General features: G+C 35.8%; 1 protein-coding gene across 7 annotated transcripts in view; it reads right to left on the reverse strand.

Moving 5' to 3' along the window:
* The window catches only part of PDE7A (phosphodiesterase 7A), a 317,331-nt gene that overhangs the window by 24,743 nt on the left and 271,396 nt on the right, over positions 1–21,192 (reverse strand). For all 7 annotated transcript variants that reach the window (XM_049103832.1, XM_049103830.1, XM_049103831.1 and 4 more), the window contains 2 exons: positions 3,245–3,396; positions 1,439–1,502 (listed from right to left, as the gene is read on the reverse strand). In XM_049103832.1, the coding sequence (XP_048959789.1) occupies positions 1,439–1,502; positions 3,245–3,396 (216 nt within the window). The remainder of the gene's footprint in view (positions 1–1,438; positions 1,503–3,244; positions 3,397–21,192) is intronic.

Below are 21,192 nucleotides of genomic sequence, written 5' to 3' on the forward strand. Positions count from 1 at the left end.
AAGAGTCACCTGATATGTTATTATCTAAATTTTTTAAAAAGGGAAGACTGAAGGGAAGGACAACTGTGTAAATGATACTAGAGAATTTTCTGTGTGGACATGCTAAGGTGGGGGCAGGGAGAGGAAAAGAACAGTCACCAAAGGGCAAAGGAGAGGTGGAAGAGAAATAGAAAAGGAAAAAAACAAAAAACAAAAAAAGGCAGGGAAGTAGGAGAGAGGTAAACTGATAAGACAGAGTTCACAGTCTTTAAAATTTTGCCTAGAATCAGTCAATTTATTTTCTGTCAACAGTGTACAGACAAAAATAGAAGTTGAAAAAAAAATAGAAGTTGATTACAAAGCTATTTTCACCTTACATGGCCACACGGCTTATAGGGAATAATGTAGTGATACTAAAGAGCTAGATCCACATTGATTCTCAAGATGAATAAAGTTGTATCTGCTTGTCCATTTTCCGTATTTGGCTTCCTTATGAAATGAGCTTCATTCCAAAGTAAAATAAGAAAGAAAAAAACAAAAACAAAAACAAAAAAACCACCAGTGATTTCAATGTACATAGCAGTGAACTACATAGTTACTCCATTCTAAACACTCTGAGGCAACTTCTTCTCAGTGTACTTTCAACCTGCTTCACTTATTAAAAAGAATTTAGACAAGGACAAAGTCTACTTGAACTACATGTACCATTTTTTATTTTATGCCAAAATTTTTACCCTAAATAAGAATTATTCCCAAAGGGAATCTTTTTTCTGTTCCCAAAGAGAATAAGGAAACATGATCCCTACCCCTGAAACAAAACAAAACACTGGAGAGGATAAACAGATTAGAATCACCTGGTATTTTCAAACCTATCATATTCTGTAGATTCTGATAAGACTCTTAAAGAAGCTACAGGCTCATCCCCATCCAACCATGAAGAAACAGTGTCAGGGGGAACCATTGTTGCTGGTCAGAGGATGTCCTCTCTCTCAAGTGTTCAGAGAAAGAAAAGCCTGAGAACCACAAAGTTAGAAGAAAGGATAGCTCTCAAAATGTCATTAATCTACCACATATCTGTGGCTGTCAAAGCTGGAATATAGTATCAGAAGATGTCACTGTAAATAGCCACAATCCAAAAGAAACCAAAACAGAAAGAGAAAGAACACAATGAGGTAACAATTTCACTTCATGTTATCCATAATAGGAGCCATCTTTGTGGCCAAGTGATAATGACTAGTGTAACTTTTGATTACTGCTGAGAGTTAAGAAAAAATAAAATTATGAGAGTGATTCTCTGGGTTGATAGATTAGTCACTAACAAAGGGACAAAATGATGTTCTGCTGTCAGCAGAAGGCTCATAACCCAAGGAAATAAAAGTAAGAACCTACCAGTGGCTGTACCATCAATGCAGCAATCTAGAGTACACAGTAATTTGAGTAAGTTAAATCCTTCACTTACCATTTGTTAGTCTATCAAATAGAAAGATATCAAAATTCCAATTTCCAACTTTTTCCAGCATACACTGAAATGAAAACCAAACATTCCTACTGTAATTTAATTTCAGTAACAGTCTGTCTTTTGTAGATAATCCATAGAGAAGTTAGTGAAAATGGAAAGTGATTTAAGAAATGCTAAGTATCATTCTCTTTTTAATCATGACCTTTCCAACTTGCTCCAAAAAAGTGCCCAAAATGCAATTTCCATTTGGAAAATCAAATAACATTTGTTTTTCCAATTAATGAATATACAGGTAAGGTTAATGTTTCTTTCAACTTATTACTATGCTACTATGAACTTTTCAAGAATTTTTAATAATAATTTAACACCACGGAAGTGTGGTTTGTACCCGACATGGTCTAGAGTCTAGATTTTAAAAATTCGGTAAAAATAAGTTATAATAGCTGAGTACTTCCTATGCTTGTTCACTTTTACTATTCATAACAACACTGTGAAGTAGGCATTGTTTTCAATCCTCATTTACAGATGGGGAAACAGGCTAAAAGTGACTAACCAGAGCAGCTAGAAAATAATAGAGCTGGGATCTACAACCAGGTGGTTTGATTATAGAACCCAGGCACCTGACATCAATGCTACACTACGCTTAAATTACTTGTTATTCATGGTCTTAAAAAAAAACACTCCCAACTTACAGGCACTTATTTTTATTATTTAAATAAGCTTATAATATAATTAATAGCACTTATTACACTTATTTTTAAGTTAATGTATATTTCGGTTGAGCAAATAAATCCCACAACAACCTCAAAACAAAATTGACTATATTTTTAAGCCATATATTTGTAACCTGAAACTTCTGTGGAAGGGTCACTGTTGTACACATTCATCAATAAATTGACATAAATAATACTAATATATTACTAGTAGAGTTTATTTTTGATAGTGTTAACGACCAAACATATATAGATCAATAATCTCATTTTAAAAGGCAGAACATGTAAACTTTTTAAAATTTAAAGAAAGCATGAACACTTCTGTTAATTTCTTTCATCAAACAGGGAAGCAATTTTTTTTTCACTTTAATGTAATTGTAAAGAAGGCCTCAGCCCTCTGTACACACACTTAACAAAATCTGGCCTGTAAATATTAAGTCAAAAAATAATTTCAAAAGTATTGGAAACCTAAGATTATTAAAAGCCTTCATTTGGTCAAAAAAAAAAAAAAGCTCATCTGAGCTCCATCTTCATTAAGACATTTCTTTTAAACTATATAAATAGAAAATAATGCTCACAATCACTGGGTTTAATTAGAAAATATACAAATAAATCATCAAAGCATCTCAGTGATACAAGGGACTATGAAAAATCATTTGAATGAAAGTCATGCGACCTAACACCCTGTGCTCGCTGTACCCTCTAACCAGTGGATGAGCTCAAACAAGTCTCTGATGCTCTTCAGGCCATAGATTCCTTACCTATTGAATAAAGAAATTAGACCAGAAGAGCCTTAAGATTCTTCCCAGGGTTAAGGTTCTGTGTGATCTTATAATGTTCTACTGATTCACTTGTTACTTAATGTTATAATAAATAAAAACATTTTCACCATTTTAGTTACTTCAGAAATCTTCCCTACTCTGTAATACCTGCTTATAAATTGAACAAATGACCTAAAGGAAAAAGCTGAAAAATGGGCTTAACTGATTTTTGCATACAAAGAAAGGTTCTAATAAATCAATACTATGTGGGGGGGAAAAGGCTTCATTAAACATATCAAAAACTAATATTTTCTTGAAAAAGTAATACACACCTTGGCTTGTCCATTATAATCATCATCTAAAATGTTTAGAGAATTTGAAACGGTAGTACCACGAAAAAAGCGTGAAGATCTAAGATAACGCTGGAAACTTAGTAACCTTCTGATATTCCTTGCAGACACAGAAACTTCAATTTCAGATTGAGCTGAAATAAAAGAAGTAAAAGGTGAGTTCAGCAAGTCAAAATTGTGCATACACTATCGTTGTAATACCCCTTTCTCTAGTTATATAAATCATTATACCACATTTCTAGGAGATAAGAAATACTTCATTTGTATTTTCAATTAAAGAATTAGGAATGAAGGGGTAAATGGTCAATTTTGACAGCACTACTGTTGGTGGGAATGTGAACTGGTACAGCCACTCTGGAAAACTGTGTGGAGGTTCCTCAAAGAGTTAAAAATAGAGCTAGCCTACGACCCAGCAATTGCACTGCTGGGGATTTATCCCAAAGATACAGATGCAGTTGAAGACCAACATACTTGCACCCAATGTTTATAGCAGCAATGTCCATAATAGCCAAACTGTGGAAGGAGCCTCGGTGTCCATCTAAAGATGAATGGATAAAGAAGATGTGGTCTATGTATACAATGGAATATTACACTCAGCCATTAGAAACGACAAATACCCATCATTTGCTTTGATGTGGATGGAACTGGAGGGGATTATGCTGAGTGAAGTAAGTCAATCAGAGTAGGACAAACATTATATGGTTTCATTTATTCAGGGAATATAAAAAATAGTGAAAGGGAATAAAGGGGAAAGGAGAGAAAATGAGTGGGAAATACCAGAGAGGGAGACAGAACATGAGAAACTCCTAACTCTGGGAAACGAACAAGGGGTGGTGGAAGGGGAGGTGGGCAGGGGGATGGGGTGACCTGGTGATGAGCACTGAGGGGGGCACTTGACGGGATGAGCACTGGGTGTCATGCTTTACGTTGGCAAATCGAACTCCAATAAAAAATATACAAAAAAATTTTGACAGCACTTAGAAAGCTAATGAGAAGTATGGCTGGATTAATCTTTTTTTCTTTAAACTCTGAAGAATTATCACCTCTCATTCTATTGCTTGAATATCTGTATACATATTATGAAGCAGAAAGACAACCTATTTTCAAACCACCCTTCTTAATGAAGAGCTGGGTCCCAAGTTTAATCCTAATGAGGTATTATTTCAAATATTTAGGTAATTTTACTTAGAGGAAAAAGAGATGGACCAGAGAATTAAGTAATTTCTATTCTATAAGAGTTCTAAAGGGTAGGGACAAAATCCTATAAGATGAAAAGCTCTAGAAAGGAGCAAGTCTAACGTCCATTTTTCCCTCTAGTTTTAGAACAAACCAGTTTCCTTAAGTACCAGATGAAGTATCAGACCTGGGTTAAAAGCCATCCCCCAGGGAACACATGTTGTCTTTAAACTCTAGAATCAAACTAAATTCAGTGAAATACAATATAAAGCACATGAAAATGGAGACTAAGGATCAATAACTCATCACCCCATCTTAACTTCCATTAACTTAAAATCACCATGTAGAATAGCAGTTAATCAAATATATTCTCCCTTGTGCATCCCATCACTAACTCCTCTATTGACCTATAGTACTCTGGTTTTCTGATCTATAAAATAATGGCAATAATATCTAATTCAAAGGGTGCTGGATTAAATGAGATAATGTATACATGAGTTGGATACATAACAGGTTTTAAGTAAATGGTTGCAATGTAGATGATGATAAAACTGATGTTGATGCCACTGCTTGGAAGTTTGCTTCTAGGTAATTATCCTAAGTTCCCAATATATTAGTGTTGCTTTAAGTAAAAGTATTCACTGGTTTCTCATCATCTCAAAATGAACTCCATGTCCTTAGTCTGGAAGGAAAGGCTTCATGTTCCAGGTTCTAGCTCTCTCCAGATTTGACTCAGGTGTCACCTTCCCTGGGAGGCACTACCTGAACATCTGCCTACACCCTCCCCATGTAGGAGAAATGGGAGGTACCTCCTCTGGGTTCTCAAAGCTCCCTGTGCAGATCCCTATCAGACTACTTCTGATACTCGATTATAATGTATTTACCTGTCTCCTTCAATATATGATGACATCCAATGTAGCCAAGAGCTACCTTTTTCCCCATCTCTTTATTCCAAAGCCTAATAACAGTAGATATGTGAAAAATATACTGAATAAGTGTATCCTACTTTTGAAATATCTGATGAGTTTTCAGATTCCCATATACTCACATAAATCAGAAATAAATGAATAAGGGACACTGTTATGTACATTTTTCATAACGTACTCACTTTTCATTCTAGTCAATCTAAAATAGAAAGTATCGGGGGCGCTCAGTGGTTAAGCGTCTGCCTTTGGCTCAAGTCCTGATTCCGGGGTCCTGGGATTGAGTCCCACATTGGGCTCCCCAGAGGGAGCCTGCTTCTCCCTCTGCCTGTGTCTCTCATGAATAAATAAATAAAACCTTTAAAAAATAAAATAGAAAGTATCTAGAACAATTGTGGACTTAAATTTTTGATCTCTAACTTACATTAAAAGGATTGGAATCAAAATAGTAAGTAATATCAAGTGATAATTGAACTAGAATTAGTAAGTTTAAGGAAATGAGGGAAGATTAAATTCTGTGAAAACAATGTTCCCAATTGCTTTGCAAAAAGTACCTCACTTAGTCCCCAAGAATCTCAAAAGATAAATATTATCCTTCACTTTACATATGAAAATACTGAATCTATAAGAGATTAAAGAACTTGCCCATGGTTACAGAGCCAATATAGGATGCAAGGGGATTTTAAAACATAGAACTGTTTACAAAGCCTGTGTCCATACTATTACTCCTAAGTTTTATTCCATCTCTACAGTATTGTTTATTAATTGTAAAAGTTTTGTGTATAAAATTATTCAAAATTGTCTTTATTTAGATGGAAGCATACAGAAAAAGAAACAGAGGGAAAAGCTAATGTACAAGAACTTATGTCTAATATGATCCTTCTAGTCCTATTCTTTCTTAGAAACAAGTGAATCTGGAAGGGACAGAGTTGAATGGACAAATACATAGGGAGCAGATGAGATCTAATTAAATACTAGCACCACCATCTCTGTTTTTATAAGGCACCTTACAGTTTTACGAAAGAGCATTCATGTCAACTATCCCGTTCTGTAATCAGAATGATATGAAGATGACAAGATTATCACCCCCATTTTACAAATATAATCTTAGACACCAAAGTAGAAATGAAATACAATTAATCTGTGAGAGCCAAAGCATTTAAAAAATTCTAGAAAATGTTGCAGAATACATATATTCTATTCATTATGGAAAAATAATCTAAAAGAGTTCAAGGTCATGAGCATGACTTCATGAGCATTCCCTTCAATTTATCTTAAATCACACACAAAAGGCCATAGTTTTATCACTGGCAATTAATTACATTGCACCACTATGTGCATGTGTGTGCATGCACGTACACACTAATGATAGTAGCATCACTGCTTTCAAATTATAAATCTAAATACATGCACCCTGGAAATAAATGTGAGAATCTCTTTGGGAGGATAGCTGCAGAAGGACCAAAAAATAAATGAGTCTCATCTGAGGGGAAAACCCCACTAACACAATGCACTATGCTAAGTCCTCCTATCAACATGGCAGGATTCACACTGTCAACGGTTAAGACATCTGGCAGTCTGGGAGCCGGAGGCCTATTCACAAGATCACAGCTGTATCCTCCTGCTTTACTCCTAATTTCTGACAAGTCACAACCTCGTGATGTCTCATTTTTCTTAATTAAAACAAAACAAAAAACATAATTCATGTCTTCCTGTTTCACAGAGTTCTGAAATTGGTACACATTATCCAGAGTTCTGGTTTGATCATATGAAGCTGAGAATGAGTATTACATACTGACTCAAGGGGAAATGCTCACTCATGGGGGCCCAGTGGCATCCAGCAAGACTAACCCCATAAATAAGCTACTCAGAGGATCAGAAAGAGAGCATCATTTAATGATAGAATCAGCCTTAACAAGTACTGATTATTTCACAGACAACTTGAGAAAGGACAGAGAACCTGTCCAGATGAAGCAGCAAATCATGCACAGAAAAGTGCTTTCTCTACCTAGAAGGCCTGGGGAAGATTACTCAAGAATATTACATTGTGGAAAGCCTGGAAATTCCATAAGACCCTGCAGAGACAGTAGCTAAAACTACCCCAAAGCTTTAAGACTTCATATAGGACCAGAATGTGGGAGAGGGAGGAAGAGAATTTGATTTTTCTATTAGACTAGTTACTGAATATGCAATTGTTCACATGTCTCAAAAATGAAAAGGAAGCAAGATGGGACGAGAAGCAGGGAAGGAATTCAAGGAGGAAGGAGGGAAAGAAGGCAAAGGGGACAAAAGAATACAGTGAAAAACCTAACCCCTAGCCAGTCATCCATCCAACTACTTCCCAAGCCCTCCCCTAAAATGATGAGCTTTTTCTTAAAGTTTCCTGTGTATCTTTCCTGAGTTTTTGGTCAAATAAATGAAATCACCATACACCATTTTTCTACTTCTTTCACATAAATGGCAGCATATTCCATTATATGTTCTGCACCTTGCTTTTTAATTTATCTGGGAGCTCCTTCCCTACCAGTACTTAGAGACCTTCCTCATACTTTCATGAGGCTGTCAAATATTCCATAATATGGATGAACCATAATCTTCTGAACCAGTCCTTTACTGAAGAGCACTGCTACAATTTTACAATTTGAAAAGATACCTTCATTTTGTAAATACACTTATGTTCCCGCTTCTTGATTTGTCAGCTTACAACATCGTCCTTTAATCCTTTACCACACATGAGGAATCTACTCTATATCCTACTTTCTCTCTTTTCCTTTCCCGATGTTAGCAGCATACACTTTCTCCTTCATTCCAACCCACACTTTTACCTTTTGTTTGCTTAGGTTCATCCTTTAGCAGTTTCCTCAAGAAGGGCTCATGAAGGCAACGTAGCTCAAAAACAATTTATCTCTATTACCTACCTCAAGGAACAACTAGTCCCTGAGTTCTTCAATTTATGCTTTACAGTGAAGCTATTGCTTCATTTAAATTTTTAAGTGAGTGATAGAAAACTCAGTCACAATTTTCATCAGTTTATAGGCAACTTTTGTGTGTGTGTGTGAGCCACTCTTTAATCATTGTTGAGTTCTACTGTTCTCATCTACTGCTCTGCATAATTCAATGACCTGATGGGCTAGTTTTTTTGGGGGGGTTGTTTGTTTTTTAACAAGTCATTACCGAATGAGCTAAATTCTCCTGGGCTAACCCTCTACACCAATTTTTTTTTTTAAAGATTTTAAGGAATCTTACACCCAACATGGAGCTCAAACTAACAACCCCGAGATCAAGGGTCAACTGAGCCAGCCAGGCACCCCTACACCACACTCTTAGTAGGGATAGAAGTGAAGTCTTAGGAGAGGGCAACGGGTCCTCTTCACTTTCCTACCCAAATAGCTCTCTCCTTTTCTGCCAAAGACACAGACTGCTTCTTACAAACATGTTTCTGCTATTTCTATAATTGGGCCCAGGGGGGAGTGCATCTAACCCTGTTCAACCCTGATCACAGACCAGACAAGGCAAGTAAAATATTTAACTTTATACTTCCGAGTAAGCCCCTTAAAAAAAAGTTTATTAAGACTTCTTTTATGGCCTAACATATGGCCTGTTTTGCAAAATGTTCTCTGTGCATTTAAGAACATGTATTTTGCTATTAGGAGTTCTGTATGTATCTAATAGGTCTGACTGGATTATAGTGCTGTTCAGGTCCTTTAATTCCTTACTAATCTGTCTCACTGTTCTACTCATTATTGAAAATGTGTATTAAAGTCCCCATTATTGAACTCCAATTAAAAAAATAAAGTCCCTATTACTGTAAAATTCTCCTACTCTCCCTTCAATTCTGTCAATTTGTGCTTCACATATTTTAGGGTTCTCTGGTTAAATGTATATATGTTTATAATTTATAAATGTATATCTTCCTGTATATTTATCAATGTACAGTGAGTGTCCTTTATCTCTTGTAATCTTTTATTTCAAGTCTACTTTGTGTGATCATAATAAACCCATCTAGCTCTTTTGGTTACTCCTTCATCATGCAATGCAGTATCACTCCCCTCCTTTTATTTTCAACATCTTTATTTCTTTATACCTAAAATTAGTCCCTTCTATACAGCATCTAGATGGACACTGTGGGGTTTTTAAAATTCAAGTCTGCCAATCTCTGCTTTTAAGTAGAAGAATTTAATCTATTTATATTTAAGGTGATTACTGATAAAGAAGGATTTACTTCTGCCATTTTGCTATTATTTTGGGTATGTTTTATATGTTTTTCGTTCCTTAATTATTGCTTTTCACTTAGCTAATTTTTTTGTAGTGTACCATTTTGATTCCCTCTTCTTTCCTTCTTTGTACATTTTTTTAGTTACATAGCAGTCACCTTGGCTTGGATGTTACAATTAACATCTTCAACTATAACAACATAGTTTGCATAATACCAACTTATTGTACAAAGACTACACTCCCATACTCTCCAATTCTTCCCTTGTTATTGTCACAGACTGCATCTTTATATATTGTGTACGTACAAACCAGAGTACAATAATACTGTTTTTATATTTCCTATGTGGTCACCCTTGCCAGTGTTCTTTATTTCTTCTTACAGTTTCAGATTATTCTCTAATGTCCTTTCATTTCATCTTGAAGGACTGCCTCTAGCATTTCTTGTAGAACAGGTCTACTGCAAATGAACTTCCTCAACTTTTGTCTGGAAATGTATTTATCTCCTCTTCATTCATGAAGGACAGTTTTGTCAGATATAGAATTCTTGGTGGATAGCCCCTCCTCCTTCAGGATTCCAAATACATCATCTTACCGGCTTCTAGACTCCCAGGTTTCTATATTGGGAAATCAGTTGTTAATTTTATTGAGGATTCCCTGTTATGACAAATTACTTCACTTTTGCTGCTTTCAAAATTCTGTTTTTGGGTTTCAACAGTTTGACTATATTATGGATCAGTGTGGAACTCTGAGTTTCCTTTTTTTTTTTTTCTTAAGATTTTATTTATTTATTCATGAGAGATACAGAGAGAGAGGCAGAGACACAGGCAGAGGGAGAAGCAGGCTCCATGCAGGGAGCCCGACGTGGGACTTGATCCCAGGTCCCCAGGGTCACGCCCTGGGCTGAAGGCAGGCGCTAAACCGCTGAGCCATCCAGGGATCCCCTGAGTTTATCTTGTTTGGAGGTCACTGAGCTTAGGTGTGTATATTCATGTCTTCATCATATTTGGGAAGTTTTCCACTTTTATGTCTTCAAATACTTTTTTCTGCCCTTTTCTTTCTTCGTCCTCCTGCTGGGACTCCTATGACTCATATACTCATATATTGGTACACATGATGGTCCTCCACCAGTTTATTGGGCTCTGTTCATTTTTCTTCATTCTTTTTTCTTTCTGTCTCTTGGGTCTGAATCATTCCTATGGTCTTATCTTCAAGTCCACTGATCCTTCTGCCTACTCAAATCTGCTGTTGAATCCCTCTATTGAATTTTTCATTTCAGTTATACTTTATAGCCTCAAAATTTGTTTGGTTCCTTTTTGTAATTTTTATCTATTTAGATTCTAGTTTTGTTCATAGAATTTTGTCCCGATTTCCTTTAGTTCTATGTCCATGGTTTGCTTTATGCATTTATAGCACTTGATTTAACAACTTTGACTAGCAATTCCAATATCTGGACTTCCTCAGGGATGGCTACTGTGAAATTCTCTTATTGCATGTATGCACCATACTTTCTGATTTTTTTGTATGTTTTATATATTTTTTTTTGAGAAGTGGATATTCTGACTATTATTACACTGGAGTAACTGGAAATCTAATCTCTCACTCCTCCAGTACAGCTTACTTTTGCTTGTTGTGGGCTGAAGCCATCTGTTTTTACTTTTCCAGACTATTTTCACCTTTGCCTATCTATTTGCTGTTTTGTGTTCCTTGCGTGTGGTCACTGAAGTTCCTAACCCATTATCTCTGCAGTCAGCTAACACAGTGACTCAACACAGATTTCCTTAAATGTGTGGCTCCAAAAGGGGAGATGGGAGGGAAGAAAAGATTCTTTAAATCTTCCAGTAAACACTGTTAAGTGAAATCTCTGCAGCTGAAGGGCTGAAACAAAGGCAAATGTCTGTGCCTATCACTCAGAGATCTGAAAAACCGACTTCAACATGCAACTACAAAGTTTTGGAAAACAATGTCCCCAGTGCCCATCTGGCTTCAGCAAGCCCATCCAAGAACATAGGCCACTGTCTCCATAGGCTAAGGGGCCAAGGGATGGGTAATGGTCACTGGTTTGTGCATGAACTACCAAACAGCAGCCTCTCCCTTCATCAAGTACTCTCAAGGTTGTTGTGAGTGTCCAATCAGGATCCAGAGTCCTGAAATAGTAGACCCTGGTCTTTTTCTCTAGTTTAGTAGTTATTTTGATAGAGAAGCCTCTCAATCTTCCTACCCTGTCATTCTGAGTGACATATGCCACTTTCTTCTAAAAGATATCTTTTTCTTGGTCCTTTCTGGGAGTAGCTGCCCTAAACTGCCTCTTCTGCTCAACAAAGTTGAAAATGGGGAGAATCTGCATGGGAGGACTTTGCTGTACAGAAACCACCAATGGTAACTGGCACTCCAGATATTTTTCTATGTATTATTTTCTATATGTATGTGTATATATAGTTTTTTAATCCAAGACAATTCATAGTAATTTTCTTCTTACAAATTCATGAACATCTTTCCAAGTCAATAAACACAAGAACATCATTTTTAATAGCTATGTATTATTCTAAAATATGAAATTATCATAATTCCTTAATCCTTTTGCTTTTAGGCTGTTTCCAACTCTTATTTTTCTTAAAATTCTGTAACATTCTTATAACTACATATTTGCACACATCCTAGCTGTGTAGAACAAGCACATAGGAAGTAGAACACGCACATAGGAGCACATTTCAATGGCTTCTAAAACACACTACCAAACTGGAGAATAAGTCTTCTAAAAGAAAATTAGAGAGACTTCCAGAACTCTCCTAGAATAGCTTCCAAAATATGATCTAAGAAAAGGGATCAGTGACTATAAATCAAGGATGAAGCATGATGAGATCATTTTAAGATGGAAATTTTTAGTTTTGTCAGATTTGCTTCCCACCCATTCTTCCCCCTTACACATACATATGTACACAAATGGATTCCCTATAATGATTAGAAGTAAAATTCTTATCCTGAAACAAGAAAAGAACACTACAGAGAAAACAAGGATATCAAATTGAGTAAGTCATTATCATTTAGGGATATATAAAAAAGCTTACATGGGGAACTTTCGAAACAGGAATGAATGACTGTGAGAATTTGATTAGTACCCTTCATTCTGACAATTACTAAAAAGCTCACCCTCTGACCATATTACATAAAATCTGACCCTATTACCAATGCCATCATTAGCTCGTTCTGTACCTTGAGGCACACCACTATTTATTTCACAGCATAATACACAATAGATTAAAATTGCCTTTATTAAAGCCCAGCTTTCACCAGGCTAGGACTATTTATTTTAAGTCCCTGGCTTGCTCTAGTTTACATGGTTACCTACATTCCAATCCAGCTTAGAAAGCCAACAGGGCTCACTGAATTAATCAAGTTACTATTAAAGAGTTGTTAGCTCTGCTGGTTCTCTTCTAAAATACCACATTACCTCACTATGTGACCATGAGCAAACTAATCAGCCTCCAAAAAACTAAATGAGTGTTGTTACTTAAAGATCATGGGAATTACTTCCAGTCATCCATTCTTAAGATTCTCCAAGGAAAAGAAAAAGAGAAAAGAGAAAAGAGAAAAGAGAAAAGAGAAAAGGAAGGAAGGAAGGAAGGAAGGAAGGAAGGAAGGAAGGAAGGAAGGAAGGAAGGAAATAAATAAATGAATGAATGATAGCAGGCAAATTTAGAAGCAATGTTTTCCCCTAATATTAGAAAGTAAAGAAATACAAGCAACAGGCTAAGGAACAAAAGGGCTGGGAGGATCACATATGTTGAGCTAATAAGTATCCCCTGACAGTCCCAGACTCTCTATCATCCAAGTTGCATGGCAAAGAATGTTACTGTTCCTTAGTTATTAGACAAAGGAGGTTTTTAACAGAAAAGTCCTTGGATCTTGAGATTAATCACCACTTGCTCTAATGGTCCACAAGAGGGAGCCCTGAAGTCACTATATCTGCCACGTTAAAATCATAAAAATCAATTTAGATGCATATAATCATGAATTATCCTTGGAGTTTGTTTTAAAAATGTTTCTTGGGACGCCTGGGTGGCTCAGTGGTTGAGCATCTGCCTTTGGCTCAAGTTGTGATCCTGGGGCCCCGGATCAAGTCCTGCATCCTGCTCTTTGCAGGGAGCCTAAGCTTCTCCCTCTCTCTCTGTCTCTCATGAATAAATAAAATCTTTAAAAAATAATAAAAATAAAAAATGTTTCTTAAACTCAGTTCCAACTCAAGTCTAGGGCAATGACACGTTGAATAGTAATGGAATAAAAAACCTGAAGACATTCTATAGTCTAACCTCCCTCTAATCTTCCTAAACACACATACACACACACACACACACACAAACAAAACAGAAGCCTTATCTGAAAGCTTAGTGTTAATATTGAACAACTACACTTATTTATGTCTATTGGGAAATTTTTCTTGGAAGAATATTTATATTTAGCATGTGTGGATACATAGGAAGAAAACAGCTAAGTACATAAAACAATAGTTAACTCTAGTAGAGTAGTATGTGCTTATATAGAGAAGCAGTACAGCAGAGTAGATAAATACATGCGCTTTGGAGTTACACATCTGAGTTTGAATCTCACTTTTACTAGTTTGTGACATTAGTAAAGTTATTATTTAAGGTCTTTTCAGCTTCCTCACTATAAAATAGGGCTCATAGGACTGTTGTAAAAATTAAATAATACATGCAATATGTCTTTTGGGGAAAGAATAAACACTTAAACGTTAATGGCTATAATTACAGATATCAATTTTTTTTTTAGTTGAGGTATAACTGATCTGTAACACTATATTAGTTTCAAATTCAAATATTTTTAAACATGACTTCAAATATTTTTAAACATATGGCTTTACTTATATTAACAAAACCAAAATATTTTTTTAAGATTTTATTATTTCAGAGAGAGAGCATTAGCAGGAATGAGGGGCAGAGGGAGACAGAGAAGCAGACTTCCCACTGAGCAGGGAGCCGATGTGGGGCTTGATCCCAGGGCCCAAGGATCACGACCTGAGCTGAAGGCAAACACTTAACAGACTGAGCCACCCGGGTGCTCCAACAAAACCAAATTTATTATTTGTAACAGCATAACTTCATCTTGAGGACCCCTCCATACTTTTATATACTATAGAAATAAACGGACACATTTAAAAGAGATCAATATGCATATAATTTCATTATTTTATAATTTATGTACATAAGTATGTATGTATGTATTTAAGTAGGCTCCATGCCCAGCACAGAGCCCAATGTGGGGCTTGAACTCACGACCACGCGATCAAGACCTGAGCCGAGATCAAGAGTTGGATGCTCAACTGTCTGAGCCACCCAGGCGCCCCCAATTTCATTACTTTAAAATGAATATATAAGTAGTCCAAGCTTCAATGCAAATCAAAGAAATAAACAAGCTACTCATAATCTAAAATCAGATCAATGTTAACATGAGAATAAGCTGTACAATCAATATTCTTTCCCTTAAGTAATTCTTATAAACTTAGTTTATGGAATTCAACTTCACTCTGACAAGATGTGATAGCATAATTGATATAAATTTTTTAAGATTATTATTATTATTGTTCTGGATTAGGCATTTCCACCCTTCAGAGATAGGATATGTGATATGTTGGATCCCTCCTTTGTTCAAACTCAGCCCTTAAACATAGCTCCTCATTCATTACATTTTTAATTACCTTCTTAGTGAACTGAGAAAGAAAATAAAGTACAGAAAGATTTAATGTGCACCATACAAAATAAAGTCTAGAATTAGATCTCCAATTCCCTCAGTTCTCCCAAGCACAATAAGAATTAAACTACCATTAAACTGTACTAAGATTAAGGTCCATTCCATATTAGTTCCCTAATTTATGCTATGAAGTTCAAGAAGGTGTCTAGGGGACAAAACATCTATCAATTTGGGACAAAAAACAAAAATTAGTGGTTTTTAAATGTAGACATTTCACAATCACCTGGAAACTAGGTAAAAATCTAAAAATACACACATGGGGCAGAGTGCTATGTTTTCTAATTCAGTTCAACAAAGAAGTACTACATGCACTGCTTGGTAAGGGGATTGTTACAGGAAGTAGAAATTTTTGTGATAAAAAGGAAGCAGAGTGCTATGTTTTCTAACTCAGTTCAACACAGAAGTATTCCTCTTTACGTGCACTGCTTGGTAAGGGGATTGTTACAGGAAGTAGAAACATTTGTGATAAAAAGGAAGGGAAAAGAGACATAAGATTATTATTTCTCATGATATCTCTGTGAATTATTATAGATATGTTGCTTACCTTACATATTATGGATACGATTTCAAGACAAATGAATGACTGGGAACAAACTAAAATTTAATAGAAACCTCAGACAAAATAAAATATGGCCTTAGTCTATAATATCACAGCTGTAAGTAGAGGCTGGAATGCTTACATTTGTAATGGGACTAAATTACAAGTGATGAACAGCTATGTTAGCAGATCAAGCAAATAATGGCTGAAGAAAATATGCTTGTAAATAGTAAAGTACTGGCCAGCTGGTATAGCAGGAAAGATAACAGGTAAAAGACTAAAAGAAAAAGTCATGGTTGAGGAAAAACCCAGGCAACAACTTTTATGTTTAAAGGGAGAGCAGGAAAAACTACCAAATATAATAGGATCTACCCTTGTGTGGGAGTTACTATATATTAAAGACAGATAATCAAAGACAATAAAATCTAAGACATAAGCTTTTAAACTTAAAATACACACAGAAACAGATGTTCCTTCTGATCATATAACACAGTATAAAACAAGTACTGAAGTCTAACACAGCCCTGTTAGTAAGACAGCAAACAACCTGAAATCAAACACACATGAGGATCTAAGGAAAAGCAGAAGGAGTCTGTATGTTTTCATAGCGAGTTGTTACAATAAAGACAACATGAGACATTTGGTTCAGCAGAAGGGCAGCGACCAGACCAGCGTGAATTTGGTTAATAGTTTCAGATTATATTTGGAGAACTACAAGTGGGACCCTATAAAATCTAAATGGTAGAAGATACAGTTTTAGTCAACTTGATGCAACAAGAATATATTCAATCTCTACCTTGAGCCAGAGGCTGCCAGAGACTGCAAGACACTGCCAGAGACCAGGAACAAAAAGACCAATAAGCCTCAAAGCTTACAAAAGTTAAGAGCTTTTAGGCTACAATATAAATAACCTTACAAGTTCCCTTGCTGCCCCACTAAGGGATGGAGAAAAGTGCTAAAATGAATACAAAGCTCTAGATAATGGGTAAAACACATATACATGGACTTAAACATTACCATGTGCCAGGAGTAAAAGAAAATGGAAAGAACTGCATTTACGTAGACATGAAAAAAACTGTAAAAAAAGAACATATTCCTTGAATATTACATCTTGTCTGATATTGGCAGAGAGACCATGCCTTCCAGTCTGGATGATGTCAGTAAGCTCTAGTGAATTCCATGAAAAGAAGTAACTGTCAAGCTGGCAGCTTCTGTTACTATTTAATAATGATGCTAGAATCTTTAAAAAAAAAAATCATTTTTCTAAGTGCACATGAAGAGTTATAAGTTCTTTTATGTTCTAAAGATATTCGTATTTGTTATTATATAAGCTAAAAATGTGTAACGAAAAGAATGATTCATTAAATTTACGGATATATAATTTTAAAAGCAAACAAGATAAAATTGGACAAAATGTCAATATAGAGTTCATTTTATCAGATCCAATAAACTAGAGTCTCAAAATATTGTATTGCAACAGATGAGGTATAGAAAAATATTTGTAGGAATATTTGGGGCTTTTAATCCAGCCTACTGAATGAAAGTAGGCCACCATTCTCAAAAGGAGGAAAGTGAAATGAGGAGTCTCCTGGTGGTCTCCAGAGTTGAGTGAAAGCAGAAACTAAGCCTGGTGAGGAGAAGCCATCATATTAAGGAAAATGATGCTCAAGACCCCAAGATCCCAGGGAGACAGCTCTGGAGCACTTTGTTGTGGAAACTACCCTCCGGTCAGCCTCATGTCTTCATCAGCCCCTTGCTCTCTCTAATCAAACTATTTCTCTCTCCCCCTCATTTTCACCACGCCCCCCACCCCCCATTATCTTTTCCTTTCATTTTGTTAGTGCTGTATTATCACTCATTGTCACTAGGTACCTCAAAGTTAGAATTTTCACAACATAAAATCAGGAGACTAGACAGGTTAAACTTAGTTGAATGAATGGCATCCAGAATCCGTTTTTACATGCTGGAGGACCAGAAATTTGTACCTTCGTGGGAGTAATTTCTAGACAGAGCAGGTCTGAGGGCTAGGGATCTTTTGAAAATGGGATGAAAGTTGAAGTCTCTCAGTGGGTCTCAAAAATGTTAACATCAACATTTTCATATATATTGATACATGTTATCTTTTGTTCTATAATTAAAAAGTTAGTAAGAACAAAAACAAAGAAAGGTAAAAGAATGCTTCAGAAAATCCCTTTAGTGAAAGATGATACCAGGGAAAAATTTTTTGATTTCTTGTCTCATAGAACCATGATATCTGATAAATTCACAAAGAAGTTAGCATGAGCAACCACTAAAAGCATCAGAGACAGAAGAAGGAAAATCTAGTTAAGAATAAAAGCTTCTGTACGACACATCCATTTTAGGAAAAATTTAACTTAAAAATATAGTAAAATTTATTGATTAAAGCAGAATCATTGCAACAAAGATGCCTGACTACAGATTTATACCAGATCTTTGGGAAATATTTTTTGGCAAAGAGGATTCATGAGCATCAAAATCCCTCCATTCTTTTAACAATGAATATAACTAAGTTTCAAATCATCTTCCCAAAGTTTGAACTCTCTCAGTTCTGAATAAACAACCACAGAACTGGTCTAATACCAGTTAATTAACAAATATGTAATCTGAATAAAGCCCCACATTTTTTAGAAGCACATAATTACCAAACTTTCTATTTGGAGATCACTTCAAAATACAGATATAAAATTCAAAAAGTTGCAAACTAAACTACAAATAGTACAAGGAATACCCTTTGCTCAGATTTGCCATTGTTAACATCTATCCATGGCTTTCATGTTTGCACAGTTTGGTGTGTACATTTCTCCTTCTGAACATCTGAAATAGGTTATAAACATTTTGGTCTTTTGCTCCCTAAATAACTCAGTCAATAATACCACAATTTAATTCATTTCCTACTATAAACAAAGCCAAAGTGAACATCTTTGAACATACATTAACATTTACATGTGATTATTCCCTTTGCATACATTTCTAGTGGTGAAATCAAAGAAAAAAAATGCTTAAAACTGGATGCAGGGAAGCCCAGGTGGCTCAGTGGTTTAGCGCCGCCTTCAGTCCAGGGCGTGATCCTGAAGACCTGGGATTGAGTCCCACGTCGGGCTCCCTGCATGGAGCCTGCTTCTCCCTCTGCCTGTGTCTCTGCCTCTGTCTCTGTGTCTCTCATGAGTAAATTAAAAAAAAAAATCTTAAAACTCTTGATGCATACTGAGGAACTTCCCCCTAGAATCTCTCACAATGTAACTATCACTAGCACCATACTAACAGTTTAACTTCCTAAATTTGATAGGAACTTGTTTAGTAGTAAGGCTGAACACGGTTTCTGCATTTAAGGTATTTCTGTGTTGAATTAATTTTCTTCTGTTGTTTCTTTTTTTAATTTTTTAAAAATATTTTGTTTATTCATGAGAGACAGGCACAGACACAGGCAGAGGGAGAAGCAGGCTCCATGCAGAGAGCCTGACATGGGACTCAATCCCGGGTCCCCAGGATCGCACCCTGGGCTGAAGGCAGTGCTAAACCACTGAGCCACCAGGGCTGCCCTGTTGTTTCTTTAAACCCTTTTGAAAAAACTCAAAGTCAGGACTCGCTATATGAGAAGGCCTATCACAAATCCTATTGTGAAGATAAATTTATGGATCTTAAGAGAATAAGGATTTATGACAAAAGATGATGCAAATGACAAAAACTCAAGACAGAAAAACCCATAATATCTACAGGATAAAATTACTGTTGAGGTCCTACTTATTATCTTTGGAATCTGGAATCGTTCCCTACCTGGACAGCCCTTTTGAGGAGAACTCACCTTGACATTGTAACCCCAAACACTGTTTATTATAAACGATACGTATAAAAAATCTTAATATAACAGCTTGATATTGCAGTGTGGATTTCTAATTTCCAGATAAATTAGTAAAGGTAATATGTCAACATGGAGATGATCATAATCTAGAAATCAGTCAAAACTATTCCAGCACTTAAGTATCAGTACCTCACAGATACAACAAATAGAACACAAAATTATTGACAAAAAATAGTTTTAATTAATATGCTAACAGCATACATGTCTTTACCTGTTATTATGTATTTTCCCTGTATTTTAAGCTTTCCCTCTCTTTAGAAAGATCCAACTTTGGGTACAGAGTACAGGACAGATTGCAGGAGAGAAATCCTAAAAGGACAATGATTAAGATAATACCAGACAATGGTGTGATAAAGGTCTGAAATCAAGCAGGATAAGAGATAAAAGAGGAGTACGGCAGCTATTTTCGGTTACAGAATACATGGAATTTAATACGGACTGGATTTAAGCAATGGAAGAGCAGAAAGAGACAGGACTTTTACAAAAGGGAAATTAAGAGTGATGAAGTTAACAACCACAGAGATGCTCAAAAGAGGTGTCAAGGAGCCGTATGTTGATAGAATTCTAACTTCAATCAATTTAATACGTGTATCTAGAAGTAGTTTCTGAACATCTAGAAACTATTTTAAATTCAGCATGCAATGTTTTATGTCATCGTGAAAAACAAAATGTTATTTTTAATTATATATCAAAGAGAAGGCACATGACTAAAGTCTTTCAAATGCTTTAGCCCCTCTGAAGGTTTAAACTCATCCTGAAAGCTGCTTTAGGGTAGATACATGCCTTCGCCAGGGCCAAAGAGAAGTTTCCTAGAGCTGGCTCACAGGGGGTTTTAGTGCTAACAGGAGCATGTACTCACACTCTGATTAGATCACATTTCACAAACTCTACAAGGTTAAGATTTTTTTTTCTTTTAAGAATTTTGAGCTCTGTGATAAACAGTACCCACACTACCAGTAGGAAAAAAAATGATTCATTTTTTCTATTAAAAAAAAAAACCCTCCAAATTACATTATCAGTTTGGCTTAGAGATATTGTTAAATACAGGACCAATTCTACAGTGAATCAATTTTCCAACTATAACCTAAAGTCTTAGACATTGGTCACTTTTTATAAACAATCTGCGTAATGAGGTCAAGAGTTGTAAGATACCATACCACACAGTCCCTACAATGGGTCTAAATCACTAGATCAGGATCTAAGTTTAAGCCCCCAAATCCAACTTAACACCTTCAGGCCTGGTACTGCTTCGTATTGTTTTCAACCATTCTTTGTCATTAGGTTTCATTTTTTACCTAATCTGATCATCTTCATCCCTTAAAAGGAAAATTTATCCCTTTACCTTTATTACTATCATCAATATCTTTGGTCTGCTCTCATTTTGTCCTTTGCTCCTGGGTTTGTTATGATTTAGAAGGTATCCATCCTATTTTTA

Source organism: Canis lupus, chromosome 29, assembly GCF_003254725.2.
Source record: "Canis lupus dingo isolate Sandy chromosome 29, ASM325472v2, whole genome shotgun sequence".
In the NCBI taxonomy this organism is placed as follows: Eukaryota; Metazoa; Chordata; class Mammalia; order Carnivora; family Canidae; genus Canis; species Canis lupus.